Raw genomic sequence first — 19,723 nt, forward strand, 5'->3', positions numbered from 1 at the left:
AAAGAGAGTATGTAAGAACTCTCTGTACTTTCTGCTCAATTTATCTGTAAACCTAAAACTGCACTAAAAAATAAAGTCTATAATTAAAAACAAAACAAAAAAGAAAAGCTCTTTCTGTTTTTGTTTTTGTTTTTTTTTGCGGTACGCGGGCCTCTCATCGCTGTGGCCTCTCCCGTTGTGGAGCACGGGCTCCAGATGCGCAGGCTCAGTGGCCATGGCCCATGGGCCCAGCCACTCCGTGGCATGTGGGATCGTCCCGGACCGGGGCACGAACCCATGCTCCCTGCATCGGCAGGTGGACTCCCAACCACTGTGCCACCAGGGAAGCCCACTCCTTCTGTTTTTACGCATTTCATAAATGCAAGATTTTGAGGAATAATCAGTGCTTGAGTGGCTAGCTCTCAAGACAGACACATGTAAACCCAAAATTCCAAGGGAGAAAGAAGATGTACAATTTTCTTCCTTGTGCTCGTGTCCCACATGAGCAGGACAAGTCCTGTCGCAATCAACAGTGTTACAGAAAAAATCTAGTATATAAAGCTTGTTTATTTCAAACAATATTATTATATCATAATTTTGGGCAACACAAATAAACATATTGGTCCCTCATATTCATTTTAACAAAATTTAATTTATGTACAGAAAAGAACCATGGAGAGGTGGATCTTCTCTTTGGGCTACATGAAAGACTCTTCCTTGAAGTACAAGATGTACAACTTGTAATTAATTTGCCACCATCCTTTGAACCCTCTTGGCCCCTAACTGGGAATTCCTGCATGTTTTTCATCAGTCATTTTCGATTGGTTTGTTCCAGTCTCTTTCAAATGTCCCAAGAATGCCCACTTCTGAAATTCACAGTTTTTGATACAGTAGCTTCAAATAAGGGTTGTCATTTATTTCAAGTTAATTCCTGACTTCCAGTTCTACAGAAAGATGCTCACGAAGCCTTATGAAGAACGTTCTAAAATTAAATTTTGTAAAATGATCAATGTGTCCCCATATCTCTCGAAAGGGCACCTAACAAGAGAATCCAAGACAGGAGCTGGGGTTCTGTGTTTCTCCATCTTTCTTAAAATAATCACCTGAGAGCACTCATCAAAAACATATGTTCCATGGCCCCACTCCTCCTGCAGTAGGCTCAGACTGAAGCCCAGAAATCTGTATTTTCCCATGCACCTGAGCTTACAAATGCACAGAAAGATGCCTTGCAGATATCTGGGGACACTCCCTCTGAATTCTCGAATAAGGAGTGTGTGGAGTGTCACACCAAGCAACACTTGCCATCATACACACGATGCATGCCTTTTGAATTCCAGTGCATGTGGTCCATAAACCACACACTTAGGGGGAAAACTAAGGAAAAATCCTAGACTTTTACAATAAATGGGAAAACTAAGGTAAACTTTTAGGGAGTAATTCCTTATTATTGAATTTATTCTTGAGGAGTAAGCAGAGTCCATGAGAAAAGGAGATGTCTTTGCCTGTGAATGTTGACTTGTTCATTTCTTACGAGCCTAATACAGTGCTTATTCCTCTGGTCATGTTAGGACCATTTCTTTTCTTTTTAAAATTTTTTTTGCATATTTATCTGAGACAATTTAGTGTAGAGGTTAAGGGAATATGGCTTTGAAATCAGTGAGCTGTGGTTTCTAGATCCATTTCCATCACTGTTTGTATGATCTTGGGTAAGTCACTCAACTTTGCTGAACTTCAGTTTCTCATAAGATGTGTATAGTAATAACTCAGAGTTCTTGTGAGAATTAAACGACACTATATAGATAAAACATGTAGCATAGCACTTGACATAAATTAAGGACTCAGCTAGCCCCTGTGTTTATGATGATTGATTCTGGAAAATGAAGGAAAGTATAAACGATGAAGCAGCTTTGTGTTTCACCTACATCTCACACTTCTACTTCTTGTCAAGGTAGGGTTTATAGTATAACTGAGCTGTAATTATTTAGGGAGTAATTATCCAGTTGCTGGATTATGGGTACCTCTGCTTCTGCTCTTAGCAGTTAGCTGAGCTTTACTTAGTTTCTATATTTCTAGCATTCTGCCAAAGGCTGGTGATGTGTGCAAAGAGAAGTACAATATGATCTCTCCTATGAGTTTTATAAGGCAGAAGTACAATATGATCTCTCCTGTGGGGAAAAATCTGTCCCCCAGAGCAGATGGGAACAGCTTCTTGGAAGATGTAATAGTCATCCTGGGCTTGAAGGCAGGTAGTGCATAGAAAGGTACTGTAGGAAAGGTGCCATTTCTGGATACCAGGTATAAGAAAAGGAAGCTACACATCTTCAAACAATTTTTCCTTTTCCCTTCAAACAGAAAGTGTGAGCAAAACCTAAGTCAGGAAGAGCACAATTTGTTCAGGAAATACTAAAACTCTCTTCAGCTGGAACAGAGGTCTGAACTGTGGAAGAGTTCCTGCCATTTACTGGGCCCCTCTCTGAGCTGGGCATTGTGCTGGAGTCTTATTAGGTAGAATGTCTATTTTAGATAGCAGTAGACTAGAGTTACCAAGTCAATCTTAAAAGTTCAGTGAAAGAGTTTGGATTTGATCAGAAGCAATAGAGTTTCAAGAGTTCTTGAGCAAGGGAGTAATACGATGAAAATGGTGAATGTTCAATTGAGATAGTCTAGAATGTGGGGAGATGAGAGAATACAAGGGGCTTTTTATCATGGTACACAGACAAAGTGATGAAAGCCTGGATTAGAGAATGGAATGGGATAATTGAATTCAGAGTACATTTGGAAGGAACAGTTGAAAGGGCTTGGTGACAGACTGACCTGGGAGATGGGGAATTGATCATTGATCATTGATAGCAGAATGAGCCACAAGTTTTCAAAAAGACTAGGGACCTCTAGGGGCTTAAATAAAGGAAGCAAGTTGTTAAGGGAAAAAATAGCCTTCTAAAATACAATCACCATTTCTAGCCTACCATTAGAACCCGTCCTTAAGTAACACTTAGCTAGCCATAACTCCCAGAGGCAGCAACGCCTGTCTTTTTTTTTTTTTAAGAATGTATTTTATTTAATTAATTAATTTTTTTGGCTGCACGGAGAGGCTTGCGATATCTTGGGATCTTAGTTCCCCAATGAGGGATCAAACCCGGGTTCTCGGCAGTGAAAGCATGGAGTCCCTAACCACTGGACCGCCAGGAAATTCCCAGCAATGCTTGTCTTTAATAAACTATGATATGACTGGTATTACCTCCAAACTGGGAATTCCAAAGAGTTGCCTTTCTAAATTGGGACCATCATGAAGTTACTTTTCTCAACAGAAAATGTGCAGAAGAGAAATAGGAATCCCACTTATTGGGTTATTAGAGACTCACTGGCCCTTCTCCAATTAGAGAGAATTTAGAGTTAGACAGACGTGAGGGTTTGATGTTAATTACTTGAGAATTTTCTTTATCTTCAGCAGAGCCAAAATCTGGCACATTCTTGTGTAAATCTAGACCTTGGCTTTAAAAAAATTTTTTTGGTTGTTATTTAGAATCAAGGATACTGGTATCAGCCTTAGCTGGTAGCTTTCAACAATTTGTTTAAAAAATTTTTTTTCAAGCTATTAGAATTTTTCATATCTGGGCATGGATTATCATAAGACCTTTAGTTTAAAAAAACTAAAGACCCACTCTGCTTAAGTAATACTATTTTGTCCTCACACATCTGGTGTTCTGTGTGGCAGTTCTGTGTGGCAGTGCAGTAGCTGAAATAGCTATCCTTGAATCTAGTTTAACTGGGTATCATGTAAATGTCTTTTTGCATACACGTGCAAAACTGGCTCTCAGCAAAATTGTGATGCAGGTGAAATGTCTCTTGTCATTGTCCCCTTCCTTCAACTCTTTTCTCCCTCTGGTACCTTTTGGTGTTATTTCTCTCTCCCTCTTCAGGGCCCCAAAGTTTCCGTACTCTCTTCTCTTTGCAGTCTCAACCCTTGCTTTTGGGAAAGACTCTGGGAAACCTCATTCACACTAAGCAATAAGTGTCGAGGTTTACCTTTGTATCTCTCTCAGGGTGTATTTTTGTGTATCAGTAGGAGGTCTAGGGATAAAGTTCCCACTGGAATTCTACCAGCCAACTTGGTAAGGATGGCATTTGGGGACATGGGCTGGGTGAGCCTCTTTGAACTCTCCCAGGTGGCATTCTGTTCCAACTCTGACCCTACCTTTAGGGCTGCCTCAGCATGTACTGATAACAATAAGTTGAAAACCACTCAAGAGTGGGGTGGGAGTGGGGGGTCTTCTATATCTACATCCTTGACAGAGCACAGAGTTGAGAACCACAGTAGAACTTAATTATCAAATACTATAAAATCAATAATACAGTATCTATAACCCCTTTGAGTTTGTTATTCTGATATCGGGTCAAGATTCTTTGAGATACAACTGGATTTATTGGTTGGAATCTGTTGCTTAAGGCTGTAAAGAAAGGTCAAAAAGGAAATGAATGCTTATGGAGTCCCTAGGTGCTTTTACTTGTACTATCTCATCAATTTAGTATAGGTGACAACTCTGCAGGATGTTATTATACCGTTTTACAGATGTGGAAACATTGGCTAAGGGAGGTTAAATAACTTGCCTCTAATCAAGCAGTTAATAAATAATGGGAAGGGATTCAAAGCCACGCCCTTGGGGCTGTTTTTACTTTATTGCCCATTTGGAGGTAGGATCCAAGTAATAAGAGAAAAGAATGATTGTTCCTGTCAGCAAATAGCTTCCCCAATGATCCTGGGAAATGATGGAGGAAAGTTAGTTCTGATATGTTTTCATAGAGTAGGAAAGAAGAAAGGGAGAGGTAAATTTTATTTAGTGGTGTCTGACAGATAAATATACTTCCAACGAGTTAATCTTGAAGCAGATGTTTCTGGGTGAGGAAGTATGTTTTTAAGCTAAATAAGTCAAAATATTCTTACAAAAGGATAAATCAATAAGATTCAAAAAATGATAGCTACAATAATAGTGACTAGATGAGTGTTTCAAAGAAACAAAAAATCTGTCTTTAAACTGAATCAGGTCTCTCCATGCAGAGAAATATCATTCAGTCTATTTGATGTATGATCTTGTTTGCCTGATTGTTTTAGGTACTGGTTAAGGTAACATGGTGATTTTTATTAATTATAAACAATTGACAATCTGCTAGGTATCATACGACAGCTCTACCTTTATCCATATCCATATCTATAGTTTTAATTTTATGGGCCCTGAAAATTCAATGTGTATTAGATTCGCATCTCTAATGTTTAACAAGCAGAAAGCAAAGGTTAAAATAGCTTTTGATGTGTTTCAAAATGATATGATGCTCTAATAAGAACCAAGGTATCCAGAAAGTTTAAAATAGTTTTTTTAACGTATTGGTAATGTGATTTGCAAACTTATGTCACATTTTATTTCTAAAAATAAAATGTGAATCTTGATTTAGATTTAAAGGGAAAGTACTCAAAGACCTTTCATGTGTAAGTTAAAAAAAATTTTTTTTACAATATTTTATATACAAAGTGCTTTGATAAGGAAATAAAAGAGAAACACTTTTAAAATTCAGACTTAAATGAAGAGAGCTGAGGTTATGGCCACACCAGGGAAATCTCCCTTAACTTGGCCTGGGGAGAGCTCAGTAATTAGAGTCAGTGATCTTGACCCTACCTGTTCTCTTTGGATTATTTGGATGATGACGATACCCTTAACCTCCATCATTAAACACATACATATGCGCATGTGGGTACACACACACACACACACACACACACACACACACACACATGCCTTGCCTCCCCATTACCACTTGATTGAGTTTATGGTGAAAAGGAATTTAAACTCGATTATATTAAGCATTCATTATTACTACTGATTATTTCCTAGGTGCCAGGCTTTAGGCGAAATGGTTGACATATGCATTCCTTTACTAATAAGTTTCTGAGACAGGGAATGTGACGTCCATTTTGCAGAGGAGAAAACTGAGTCTCAAAGAGATTATGTTGATTGTCCACATTCACCAATTAAAAAGTGGTCAACCCAGGGCTTCCCTGGTGGCGCAGTGGTTGAGAGTCCGCCTGCTGATGCAGGGAACACGGGTTCATGCCCCGGTCCGGGAAGATCCCACATGCCGCGGAGCGGCTGGGCCCGTGAGCCGTGGCCGCTGAGCCTGCGCGTCCGGAGCCTGTGCTCCGCAACGGGAGAGGCCACAGCAGTGAGAGGCCCTCGTACCACAAAAGGCAGGTTTATCCATCCTACCAAATGGCACCAACCTGCTGTGTCCTTAGTGGTTAGGAGCCTTCACAGGCAGTTACCAGGAAAGGTTTTTCATGAGCCTCTGCAGTGCAGCCACTGCCCCAACTCACTTGCTTCTTAAGTGTCAGTTTGCCCCTGCTGCCCTGAAGGACAGTCTCCAGCAGACCAGCACTCAGGGGTTGTCCTGGAGGCAGGACCATAATGTGTAGAGGCACAGTGCAAACATTCTGGGGCTCTTCTTGAGAATTTCAAGACAGTGTACCCGGATCATTAAACCAAGCGCGGGCCCGCCTCGGCGAAGAGCTCCTGTGATTGCGCAGGTGCATTCCCACGAAGCCGGCTTCGACTGCCGGAAGCGTAGGCGGGTTGAACGGATTCTGGGCCAGCTGCCTCTCAAAGTTCCTGGTTGGGGAGTGGAGTGAGGTTTGGGGATGTTCTCTGAGCGTGACTTCTCCCTCTCCCGAGGTCTTCTTCTCTGTGTGGAAACCGACACTCATTCTACCAAGGATTTAGAGTTTCCCAGCATAGACCCAGTTGTACAATATTTAGGATGGAGAGCACAGTGGGATGGGGAGAGAGTTGACTCCAAAGTCCAGTCAAGATGTTGTCTAGAGCAGTTGTTCTCAAATACTGGTTCGCAGACCTGGTCTGGTTCTGATGAAGTTTTCCTCTCTGATGTAAAACAGAAGAAATAAGGACAGCACAGTGAGGTTGTGTGTGTGTGTTTGTCTATAAAGCTAAATTTATCCATTATGATAGATACACTTGCATTCTAAGATTATATTTGTCTTATAATTTTGGTGTTAAAATGTTCTCTGTCATAAAGAGATGTTAAAGATACATGGTCGTTGTTTTGGAATTTTCACTAGCTGAATAAAAATTTGGACAGTCTAAGGGCATGATTCCCAATGTTTTGGGGAACATTTTACTGGCTCATGAAATACAAGTGCATGGGGACCCATGAAGCAGAAGGTGAAGCAGCACAGGGCAGCATGAGAAGAGCCCTGAGCGGGGAGACACCCCTTAGTCTTACGAGACTCTTCCTTTTGTGCGGCCCTTGTCCTCAGCTCTTCTCTGAGAGACTGGGACCAGATGACCAGCAGTTCCTTCCAGCTGTAGCATTATCTGAGAGCTCTGGCTGCATAATTACTAAATAACAGTGAGGATTTGGATTACAGACCCAATGGGCCTCCCTTATCTGATTCATGGAGAAGCACAAAGCAGACAATTTAAGGAAACCTGAAGCAGAATAACCACCAAAGCAACCCAACAGCTGCTAAATAGACACTGAGACAAGCCCATCATAAAATGTACTATGGTATGTCATAATGGTTGGGATACCAATCAGAAAGTTCTATATTAAGTACCATTGACTTAGTCACATTGTGTTTGCAAAACAAGCAGTGAATATCTGCTTATTAAAAAAAAAAAATTCCTCTTTCATTCTTTCCTTTATCTTTCGTCCCTTAACAAATTCCTGAGGATACATTTTTCTTGGTCCATCAAGCCCACAGTGTCATTTTGGAAAGGAAGCCTATGAATTATTTTCTTAATGCATTGAAAAATGTGGTAAAGTGATTTGCCAGTTTGGCATAGAACCTCAGTCCCTGCCTTGAATGTAATAGGCACTTAATAAATATTTGATTGATAAATAAATTTTAACAAAAAAGTACTTGCATTCTGATTTTTATCACATTATAAACATATCTAGCAACTACTCTCCTTTTTTAAAAAAAGCCAAATTTTCCAAGGGGGTGTCTTGCATAGCTACTGTACAATTTACTTTGTGCTTCTGGAATTGTCAAAACAAACTTAACTGCTCTTAGGAACTCCGATCTGATATCACTGTCAAAATGTTTTACAACGATTTGGCCAAATGTTTGTGGAACAGCTGTGCTACTAGTCTGCCCAAGTCATTTTCCTTCTTTCTTTTTGGCCCAATCCTGTGATTCATCATTCTGCTTTTAGAATATTTGCCTATTTTTAAAACCAGTCAGAGAAGGCAGCCACTGTTTAAAAGTAAACACACCACACATCAACTTGGAGCAGCTTTGTAAGCAGCTTTGCAAGCACTGAAATTTCTGGCTGGCATGGATGCCAGCTAAACCAGATGGCATCAAGCAGTGAAATACTGGACTGGCTTTCAAACTCAGTCATCTCCTTACATCTGTCTTTGGTTTTCTTGTTTCCAATGCTATTTCCTGCTTGGATTAAATCATCTTTAACAAAACTCTTGCTTTTATTTTGCCTTTCTCAAATATTTATTATATGTTTATTTCTATGTCAATCAATTAGACTTTTATTTTTTACAACTCGAGGAATCTAATCTTAAGCCTTTACTTATCTGCAAAATTATCAGCTTGGTCCCATATATATGCCTTTACAGTGGTGTGACTATCAATAATGACAGATTTTTATAATGGGCTTTATTAATTCTGGGTCATACCAGATATTTGCTATTTACTATAGTAATGCAAATGAATAACTGTTTTCCTTTTTAAAAAAAATTTTTATAATTAAGCAGGAAGGAGCATGACTTCATGGGGAACAATGTAGATTAAGTCCCAGGAGGCCTTGAGTTCCATTCCTGGCTGTCTTTTAGAATTCTAGAATGTACTATCTGCTCTGTACTTTGTAGAAGTGGTTTCTCCTTCTAAAAAGTGGCTGCTCATCTGTGACTATTAAGGTTGGGGTGCCAAAGTATAATATGTTCCCATTTACCCGTACCAAGTTGTTCCAGCCTTGAACTCAATGAGCAGAAATAATCATGATGTTTGGGTTATTGATATTTTATTGAAGTAAATTGAAATGCACCTTAGACCAAAGTCCATTTTATATACAAACTATAGGTTTTATAATAAAGGCTGTCTCCAAAGGGTCAGTAGAAACAAATGATTATTTCTGTCTTTTAAAAATTTTTTTTCTGTTTTTTTGTGCAATTCTTTGCAAATGATGGGGTGGATTGAAAAAGCCACAGTATTTGGCAGAAGTTGTCACCTCCGAGTAGAAGAAAGCATTCCAAGGGCCAAGGGATTGACTCTCCTTGTTTCCTTGTGAGATGGCACTCCAGCCTGCAGCGAGAGTCTTGGGAAGATTTCCCTGTTTCTGCTTGCTCTCTGCAGCTACATAGTGTCCGTGAACCTGGGGGCATCCATTGTCTGGCAGGTACAGGAATAAATGGATTCACAGTTGGTGCCCCATTGCCATTGTCTGAAGCCACTCAAGTGGGAGTATTATTACACTAGTCTTGACTAAAATATAGCAGAGGCCCTTAAGGTGTTTGGAAGAGGTGAATACTGTCCTTGTCTGAATGATATTTCTGGTGATTATCTTCGGTGCCTTTGAAGAAACATAGTCTCTTAGAAGCCAGGAGCTCCTCGTGTGCTGTGTTTTATTCTGGATGGTACTGTCAGTGAGTAGGGAGAGGATGCTTGCTTCTGCGTTGTGTATGGCCCGTATTACTTCTTCTGGTTCAAAGAGAACTTCCAACAGTTTTTATAAATAAATTTGTTTATAGTAGTGAGAACATAAAAAGCATGATCTTTCTTTCTTATAATTTAAAATAGATTTGGTATTGAAATTATTCATGTAGTCTGTATTTCATCGTAGTCTCATAGTCATACCTGTGGTACCTGTGGTTGTCAACAAGGAGAGGATTGGAAATCTATGGCCAGTGGACCCACAGAGCCAGATACAAAGATTCTGCTGACAAGAGGGCTGTCCTGTAGTACCAGAGCTAGGTCAGCAGTATGTTCTTTTTTTTTTTTTTTAAACTTCAAAGGACAGTCTTTATTAGTGCTAAAATTACTTAGTTAAACTCCAACCTGAACCACTACACTTCTATCTTTATCTGTAGAAAATAATGGAATAAACACCAATAGCTACTTACTGCTCTAGATCCCATAACTCTTTAAACTTCCTAGTGAGGGTCAAAATGCTCTACTTCAAGATCATATTATTCTTGAGAAGCACTTTATTCTGACTGTATGCACAGCTTTTCTTCCTTTTCTTTTTTTTTCATTGCAGCACTATTTATTATTACAAAAAATTGGAACTCAGTATTCACCAATAGGAAAATGGACAAATACATTCAAATAATAAATGAATGAGTGAATACTGTATATCAGTTAAATGAACAAACTAAAACTAAGTTTATTTAGTTCAATCTCAAACACATAATGTTAATCAAAAAAAAGAAAAAATTTGGAAGGATATCTACAACGTGATTCAATTTATAGTTTAAAATCATCCATGCATAGTAATACTATGTTACCTATATAGTTTGTGGGTGTATACATACATAATAAAAATATAAATACATACATATGCATGATAACCTCTAGTGGTTACTTCTGAATATGAAGAGGTAGAAGGGGAATAGAGTTGTCTCCTCACCTTATTTCTTAAGCTAGGTTCTTACCTTTTCTTACCATATGAATTCAATTGGCATGAATTCCATTAGAAATTCTGCAGCAGAAAAGCTCTCCTCCTTGCCAAATAATTGAATGGTACAATTCTCATCATCTTTTTAGTCTAAGGAGGTCAGCCTTATGGCTATGGCAAGGATAGCAGAAGTATGTTCTTGAAGAGATTTGGATAAACTTCTCTCAGGTTTCCTCTGATGCTTCTGTGAACCACCTCTTTTGATCCAGCAACACCTGCCTGTTGCCAGTCAGCCAGATGAAGGCAGCTGAGGACAGAGTTGCGGGCTCTCCCGCATCAGGACAGTGTATGGGCCTCGGGTTGGGATTGCTGCCTGGTGCGTTGGGAAGAAACGCCCTGATCGGGTTACTGCCTGTCACCCACTGTAACCCAGAGGAAGCTCTGGTCAACTGCCTGTCAGTGGTGGTTTGTGGTAAGAGCAGAGAGCAAACCCATCAAAGCATGCCACCCACGCTTGGAGTCTTTCAGAGCAGAACTAACACTTCTTTTCACTAACACGTTCTTCTGTCCCAGTGAGGTTGTTCTGGTCACCTCATTATTACCTTGTTAAATAAAGCACTTTCCTGAATATCATATTTTTTGGTTTTGGCTAACGTAGGAGTATTGAAAGATAAGCAGTACTTCTTAATTGGAGAACTACTAGACTGAACATTTGAGGATTCTGATACTTGTTTGCAAAATTTTGGTCAAACCAACTACGCCTTCTGTGCTTCTCTTTGTACCAAAAAATGAGCAAAATTGCCTCTGCATTCTTTCTGTCCCTAACTGATGTATACTGACGGTGCAAGTCCAAAGATGGTAACAGCAAGAAAACTCTCCTGAGAGAAAGGGCTCTAATAGTGAAGAATCATTTTATTTTCATGTTTTAGATGATACGCCTCCTGAAGATGCCATTCCTCTGGTCTTTCCAGAATTAGACCAGCAGCTACAGGTAAGGATTTTTCTGCAGTCTTTACTCTTTCCTCCTTAGTTTCACAAAATACAGTGAGTGGAAAAGTGGCCTAATTGAGAAAGATTGACCTGGAGACAGAGTGGGGGACATTTCACGTCATCAAGGTTTGCATTTCTAGGGTTTCAAGGTCATGAAGCCCTCAGATAATGGCCCTGTCTGTTTATGTGGCTATAGCATGAGAATAGCAAGAACTTAGGGGACTTCCCTAGTGGCCCAGTGGTTAAGAATCCGCCTGCCAATGCAGGGGACATGGGTTCAAGCCCTGGTCTGGGAAGATCCCACATGCTGCGGAGCAGACAAGCCTGTGTGCCACAACTACTGAGCCTGCACTCTAGAGCCCACGAGCCACAACTACTGAGCCCACGTGCCACAACTACTGAGCCCATGTGCCACAACTACTGAGCCCATGTGCCACAACTACTGAGCCCACGTGCCACAACTACTGAAGCCTGCACGCCTAGAGCCCATGCTCCGCGACAAGAGAAGCCACCGCAATGAGAAGCCTGCACACTGCAACAAAGAGTAGCCCCCGCTCACCACAACTAGAGAGAAAAGCCCTCATGCAGCAACGAAGACCCAGTGCAGCCAATATTTAATTAATTAATTAAAAAAAAAGAACTTAGGGTGTAAGCTCCTACTTTTAAGGAGTTTTGGAGCCTAGGGACAGGGCTGGTCCCTGCTCTCCTTGGCTACAGATGTTTCTGGGCTATTGTAGTTTTGGCCCATTTTGGATTAGTGATTTAGGGATAAACTACAAGGGACATTTGTCATGTGTGGCGAGACTTCAGAATAATCTTCCTTTCTCTACTCCACGCTCACCCTCTCCCCAGTTCTCTGACAATTTGTAATAGAATGTAATTATTTTAAGTTAAGCCTTCTGAATACTGTCTGGTTTGACCTATGAGAAAAATATTTTGTATGTGTAGTCTATGGATGACCTATCAAAGATATCTAATTTTAATACACCAGAATTATTTGAAAGAAGCTCATTTATGACCCTTTAATTTTCTTTAGGTGATATATGGTGATTCCAGAAAGATGGCTTTAGGAAGAGGCTCTGCCTAAAATACCTGGATACTGGCCTTGGGTCAAATGTTCGCCTGAGCACTTCACTTTGCTGTCACATTTAGACCAGTCTAATAGGGGTTTTGAATCCCGTGCACAGATGTTTGCTTAGTCACCACTTTTTTCTCTAAATACTGATTCTGAAAGCCTTTAGGAGGGGTCTGCCACCTCCAGTTCCCAAATGATGTTTCTTCTTGTCTTACACTTGGTAGCATTTCCCATGTGTGGGTGCACTTGGTGTCCTGAAGTCATTTGAGTTTGGGACCCCTGGACCAGAACAACCCTTGACAGAGGTGGGAAGAACCAAGAATGAGCCCTTATGCAACCCAAGATAGAATCATTTTTTTTTGGCTCCAGTTCTTGTCTCTGTGCCCAGTGCACTGAATTAAAACCTGGAAGCAACTAGGTTGGGTCTGAAGAGCTGGTGCTTCACTGCTGGGGTGGTCCCCTGAAGATCTGTCCAATGCAACTCAGGTGTGACCAGACCTCTTGGAGGAGCTCTTATCTCATCTCTGCGCAGGCCTGGGCATCATCACAGCCCTCCAACAGAAAGCCTGCCAACAGAGCAATATAAGTAACGTAGAGATTACTGAAGACTGTTCAGGAGGTTATACTAATGACCTTGCAGCTGTCAAAAGACAGCCTTGTTCTCCTCTAAAATTTCCTCTGCAGCTATCAGCCATCGTCTCTCCTTCCTCTCCCATCCCCCATGCAGGGTCTTTAGCCCAGCTCTCTGGTTCCTACTGTCTAACCATATCCCCCAACCTCTCTTCTTCTCACCATGGAGGACAACTCAGCTGTTCCTCTGCTTTTCTGTCTGGCGTGCTTACATGACGTACAACCTTCCTTGCTTGGGTTCTGTCCTCACTGATGGGCTGTGTGTGTGCTGCTCATGGTGTAGTTGGGATTGCAAAATAATAACTATATTTTTTTCCCAGTCACAGTTTTTCTCCTTTATTTTACTGTCACCACAAAGCTATTTTATTATCTTAGGGGTCAGCTGAAAATAAGGAGTTAATGCGTTTTGAAAATAAAAGAGGGAAAGCATGTTTAGATTCATATTCCCCCACCACTATTATGGATCATTAATTCTACTTTCTTGTGCTGACAGTTTTTTTCCTTTGGGAGCATTAATGGTCTTCCCTGGCTCATGGATCATTCTTCCCAGGATTCATGGCACCCCTGGCAATTATCCAGATAATTTTTCTGTTAAAGCACCGCAAGACCCCTTTGAATTTTATAGCTTTAATTCAATTTGACATATATTAGAAATTAAGTCTACTTAATTATTTTAATCCAATGAGACTATTTCATCTTCACTGATCCTTAATGAATTAGTCAGTCGAGAAGCTGATTTCAGACCCAGGGATTATGATACCCCCAACTCCCCCACCCTAAAATATGGTAATGCTTTGCCTCTTCATGAACAGAGAGGACGTTCCCAGCACTATAACTAAAAGCATTTCAGTAAGGGCTTGTGTTTTTGGTTGAACGATATGATTGAGTTTGTTATAAACATTTACCAGTGGTCAAGCCATTTGGTTAGGGTTGCCTCTGTCTAGGGCTGTTGTCAGTTACCTTTATTCTACACTCCAGGGTGTGAGTAACTAAAATATAAGATGGAAGGGATTGAGAGGGGAAAGATAACACAGAAAGCTACATCTAAAGCAGACTCTTGTTTCCATGCTTAGCATAAGCATATAAATTTAAGACATTCTGCAGCAGGAAGTCTCTATTGAAAGCAATGAAAATGCTTTATGTATGAAAGGAACAATCCATTCCATGGAGCAGGCTGTCTTTACAGTCAATCCAGTGTGCTTTTATCACATAATAATGGCTCTTGGGATTTAACTAATCATCATGATCCCCTACAGAAAAATAAAAGTTAGATTACAAAGGCATATGAAGTGCCTTGTGGTTGTTACTCTTTGCTTGAGGATGAACTGACTCTTACTTATCTCTGCTAGAGCCTTATAAATGTGTCCAGTGAAAAATAATTGATGCCAGCTGATTATTGCTGGCCTTACTCTCTGAATACCCTCAGATTTAAACCCTACCCGTGCATATTGAGCACTGCTAGGCAAGGGGGGTTTCCCCACAAATGACCTCATTTGATCCCTGCAACAATTGTGTAAGCTAACTATTATGTCTCCACTTTAGGGGTGAGAAATATGAGGTCAAATTTTGTTCTACATAAATTTGCTAATTCAGACTATATCTCTGATTCTGAATCTAGGTAGCCTTCATTTCTTTACAGCTTTGGTGGAACCTATGGCCTGCTTAAATTATGTTGATAGGTGGAGGGTTTTTGGTTTCTGGCTTGCGAAGTTGCCATAATGTGGTTATAGAACAACCTAGTAAAATCTATTCTGGCTTTCTGATATCCATTACATGTTCTTTCATAGTTTATAAAATGCAGCTATAAAGTGTCTGTTTGGTAGATACGCTATCACCAATTTGACCCCCAAGATTTTTCGGTTGCTTTGCCAAGAATGTGGACATGTTTAAGCATGTAATTCGTGGGGCTTCTATTTTCACAGAAGCCATAAAAAGCCTTGGGCAAGAATAGCAGTGACAAACATTTTTCTCGATGTCTCTGTTAATGCAAAATGTTGGGCAAGAGACCTTGGGGTAAGGTAGGTGTTAAAATGAACATCTCTTTATAGGCCTCAGCCCAGGGGCAGGTGGTAGTTTGGTTCTATTTTGTGCGGATTCCTTTCCTGGAATTTGGTTTCTAAATTCTTCATGTCCATTAGGGGCAATGTTTTGGTAGAGCTAGTTTAGACCATACAGTCAAAAGAAAGGAGGTTCAATTCTATGTCCATTTGTAAGAGTGAATGAAAAATCACTACTTTTCTTTAGACCTCAGTTTCCTTCTATTTGAAGAAGAGGTAATGATTGACCTCCCTCCCTTTTCTGAAGGATGGCACAATCCTTTAATAGTCCCAAGGTCTGGGTAAGAACCAAATTTGTCTTAAAATTTAACCACATTGTTATGTTTTGGAGATTGTGGTTTGACCTATAGATGATCCAAAGCTAAGCTTTGTGGTCTTTGTTGCCCCGAAAAGAAGAATATGTTTTATTTGTAATCAGGTGGAGGACATGCTGATAACTAGATTGTAATAAACTTGGTAATGGGAGTGACAGTGACTGGGGCATAAGCACTGGCATTAGGCTGGCATGAATTTGGACCTCAGCTCCACACCTACAGTTTTGTGATTTGGGCATGTTATTTACTTTCTGTAAACCTCACTTTTCTGGCCCGCAGAGTGGACATAATATCTCACATCGTTGTGTGAATTAAATGTGATTATGAACAGATCGAGTACGGTGCTTGGCAAAATAATTGCTCAGTTGCTCAATGTCAATTTCCTTCCCTAGTGAAATTCTTTATTGAATGAAATATTTATGCACTAGTATCTTTATATGTGTAAAATGAAATGAGAGAAGCATCTCTTTGGATTTTTGGGTTAGGAACAGAGATGCTGATGCCCTCTTCTTTAAGCTAAGGTACTTGGAAAACAATATGACTATTTTTTCAAACCAAATTGAGCAATAGCTTCAATCCCTCCTAAAGTACTCCCATCTAATCTGAGAAGACAGTAACAGGTGTCTCCGTGGTACACATTGAACTTGCTTTTTTCTCAGACAGAGTTTGGTAAGTCCAGAAACTGATGTCACCTCCACAAATAAACAATTTCGTAGCTTTGGTTGTGCACTATAGTATCTTGTTGTCCGAGCAGTCACTCCAGAAACTTCTTTTGGGTCTTGCATCAGTGTATCACTTGCTATCTGGGAAACAAAAATGGTAGAAAATGGAGGAGTCTTAGCATTCTAAGATTCTACTGCACTAGTCTTGAACATCCAGAGAAAACACTGAAAAAATGTCTGCCATTTTCTCTCTGACACACACGTTGAAAAGTATCTTACAGTCGTTTTTTTGGCTGCTTGGGACCACACAGAAAACATATATAGATATCTTGGAGCTTAATTTGATCCCTTTAATTTTTTTTTTTTGAGAAGCCCAGTTTATTAGGATATGCATTGTTAGAAGCATTTGGGGCACTCGGGTTCTCACTCCCTTTAATATTGCCTACATCGATAGAAATGACTTAAATATCCTTCATTCCAATATTATATAATGTATAAGATGTATAGTATAATTATTACTAGTACTGACTTTGACCATAATGTAGATACTATAGAAATGTCAATTCTTAAAATATTTAAAACATATTTACAGTTCTTGATAACAGAGTTTTCAAATATTGCAAATCAGTCCTGTCTGTGTTTTTCCATTTAGTTTTAGCAAATTATGCTTGTTAATTTAGGGACATTAAAATGCAACATGAATTTAAGCCAGACACCCCCATTCTGCCCCCAAAATAAAGATAATACTGAGAATCAAGGAATAAATACAAATACAGTCTGCTCAGCAACTGTAGAATATTTAGCTTCCTAAATATATCTTCTGTGTGGGAAGCTGGGAGAGGAAAATTAAATTCTTACATTTTTGAAGTGGATGGGGCCAGTAGTATTTGAAGAAGCCAAGTAGAAAACGGAAACGCTTAAGCTGGCTTTGCCTCTTGCGGAGAGATGCTTGGCTGGGTCTTTTCCCATGGGGCTCCTTCCACAGGACAGAGTCCATTTCGGGAGGAGCTTGCTATAAACCGATGGATGGGATGGTGTGGCTCAAGCCGGCATTCTTGGAACAGGAGCCTGTGGTTTCTCTCTTACTTCATCTTGTTAAATTGGTCCAGATGACTGGGGTGGATACCAGAGATAGCAGCGGCTCTCTCACACTGCCATGTAATTTAAAGCCCTTGCAAGCTCCATCCTCAGGCAGTAGCAGGATGAGAGGGGATAGAGGAAAGGGGATGTGGAGGAAGTGCCTCCTCCTGGGCTCTGACCTCATCCAAACCCCAATCTGTGTCTTGGGAAAATGTGTTTCAAAGTTGGCTTGAGACACTGTTAAGGGAAGGTCTTAATTTAACCTTCTTAGAACTGGCTGGGTTGTGAGTAGACCAGATACCATGGCATCGAGTGGACCGGAAAAGTTGTTTCTGTGACCCTACGGAGTTTGTCCCCTAGTGCCTGAAGAATACTTTTACCTTTTCATTTTCACATGAAATATCTTTGGCTTCCTTTTCTTTGAAATTCAATATTTCATTCTTTAAGCAAGTGCATGTGATAAATGCATACAAACCATGGGAAGATGTAGGGTAATTGTGGAGAAAATAACAAGGAAACTTTCTCTTCCTGAAGAGAAAAGAAATTCACTATCAACATGGAGTTTATTTATTGCTTGCCCATTCCCAGTACAGGATTATAAGTATGAAAATCTCTTGGATGAAATAGTCAAAATCAAGCAATGAGAACTGAAATAAAAAGTTTTATAGATAAACAAGGATTTACTGTATAGCACAGGGAAATATATTCAGTATTTTGTAATAATCTATAATGGAAAAGAATCTAAAAAAGAATATATATATATATATATATATATATATATATATATATATATATACAACCAACCAAACACTGCTGTACATATCTGAAATTAATAAAATATTGTAAATCAACTATACCTAAAAATTTTTTTAAAAAACTGTGTTAATTTTTATTCCAAGATGTTAGTAGTTGTTTTCATCTGGGTTATCAAAGGCATTCTTTTACGTTATTATTATTTTTTTTAATGTGAACACATGTTAAATAGTATCTTAAATCCATGTACAGTTGATTAATTCATGGGTGCCAGTGTTTTAAATGTCACATGATGTAAGCCTACTAGTAGCTCCATTTTTAAATTGGAAACCTGATTCTTGTGCTTGAATTTTAGGAATCTATTTCCTCGGGTAAACACTTTATTCAGTGAACCCTGTTGGTCATATATTTTCTCCTGTTTTCAGGGCTTATAAGAAGGTAAGAGAGAGTCACTCTTAGTGAGGACCTTATGATAGAACACACATACACACAAACCCACATTATATCATGAAACAATGAGAGTGTGCTATGTCATGCAGTACAACACATTTCATTACTCTGTAGTTCTACTTTTTATATCAGGTAAATTCCTGTTGGGATGAGAACAATATGTGTTTAAAAAATTCTTTGATGAGTTTCCTGAACTGGAGTAAACATCCAATGATGTCAAATGGCTTTCTAAGAACAGTGGGTCCTGCTGACCAGACAGCACTTTGATTTGTCCAGCAACGTTTGGGGTTAGTGGTACATGGCTTCGAATTATAAAGGGGTGAGAAATTTTAAGTTTCCTGGGGAGAAATTTGGGAAGGAGAGAAAAGTAGGGTGTGAATGAAGTGAGTTTCAGATAGGGAATCCTGGTAGCAATGCTTAGAAGATGGGCTGGGGGCAGCAGAAGGACCTAATGATACTTTTTTTGCATTAAACTTATTTTTTATTGTAGTAAAAACCCATAACACAAATGTTATCTTCTTAATTTTAAGTGTACAGTTCAGTAGTGGTAAGTATATTTGTATTGTTTCCTTATTCGTATTGTTGTGCAACCAATCTCCAGAAGATTTTCATCTTGCAAAACTGAAACTCTATATCCATTAAATAATAATTCCTCATTTACTCACCTCCCCTCCACCCCCAGCCCCTGGCAACTAATGAGATAATTTTACAGTGTTGTGATGTGTTGTGCAATATAACTTCCCTTCTTGCTTAAAAAATAATTAATTTTCTTCTCTAATGCTTTCATACAAATTGGAAGAACATGTATGTAGTGCTGCTGAGTTACATGTCGGGCTGGGTATAGACAGAGCTTTTAGGAGCCGGAAACTGAAGTGACACCTGGCAACCTTTTTATTTATTTATTTATTTTTTTTGCGGTACGCGGGCCTCTCACCGCCGCGGCCTCTCCGGCTGCGGAGCACAGGTTCCGGACGCGCAGGCCCTGCGGCCACGGCTCACAGGCCCACCGCTCCGCGGCATGTGGGATCCTCCCAGACCGGGGCACGAACCCGCGTCCCCTACCTCGGCAGGGGGGGGGCCCACACCCGGGCCCACC

The 19,723-nt window shown here is 39.9% G+C and overlaps 1 protein-coding gene across 2 annotated transcripts in view; it reads left to right on the plus strand.

The window, feature by feature from the left end:
• MAP3K7CL (MAP3K7 C-terminal like) overlaps positions 1 to 19,723 on the plus strand; it is a 39,109-nt gene that overhangs the window by 4,185 nt on the left and 15,201 nt on the right. For both annotated transcript variants that reach the window (XM_007458806.1, XM_007458805.1), the window contains exon 3: positions 11,546 to 11,607. In XM_007458806.1, the coding sequence (XP_007458868.1) occupies positions 11,546 to 11,607 (62 nt within the window). The remainder of the gene's footprint in view (positions 1 to 11,545; positions 11,608 to 19,723) is intronic.

Source organism: Lipotes vexillifer, unplaced genomic scaffold, assembly GCF_000442215.2.
Source record: "Lipotes vexillifer unplaced genomic scaffold, Lipotes_vexillifer_v1.1 scaffold93, whole genome shotgun sequence".
NCBI lineage: Eukaryota > Metazoa > Chordata > Mammalia > Artiodactyla > Lipotidae > Lipotes > Lipotes vexillifer.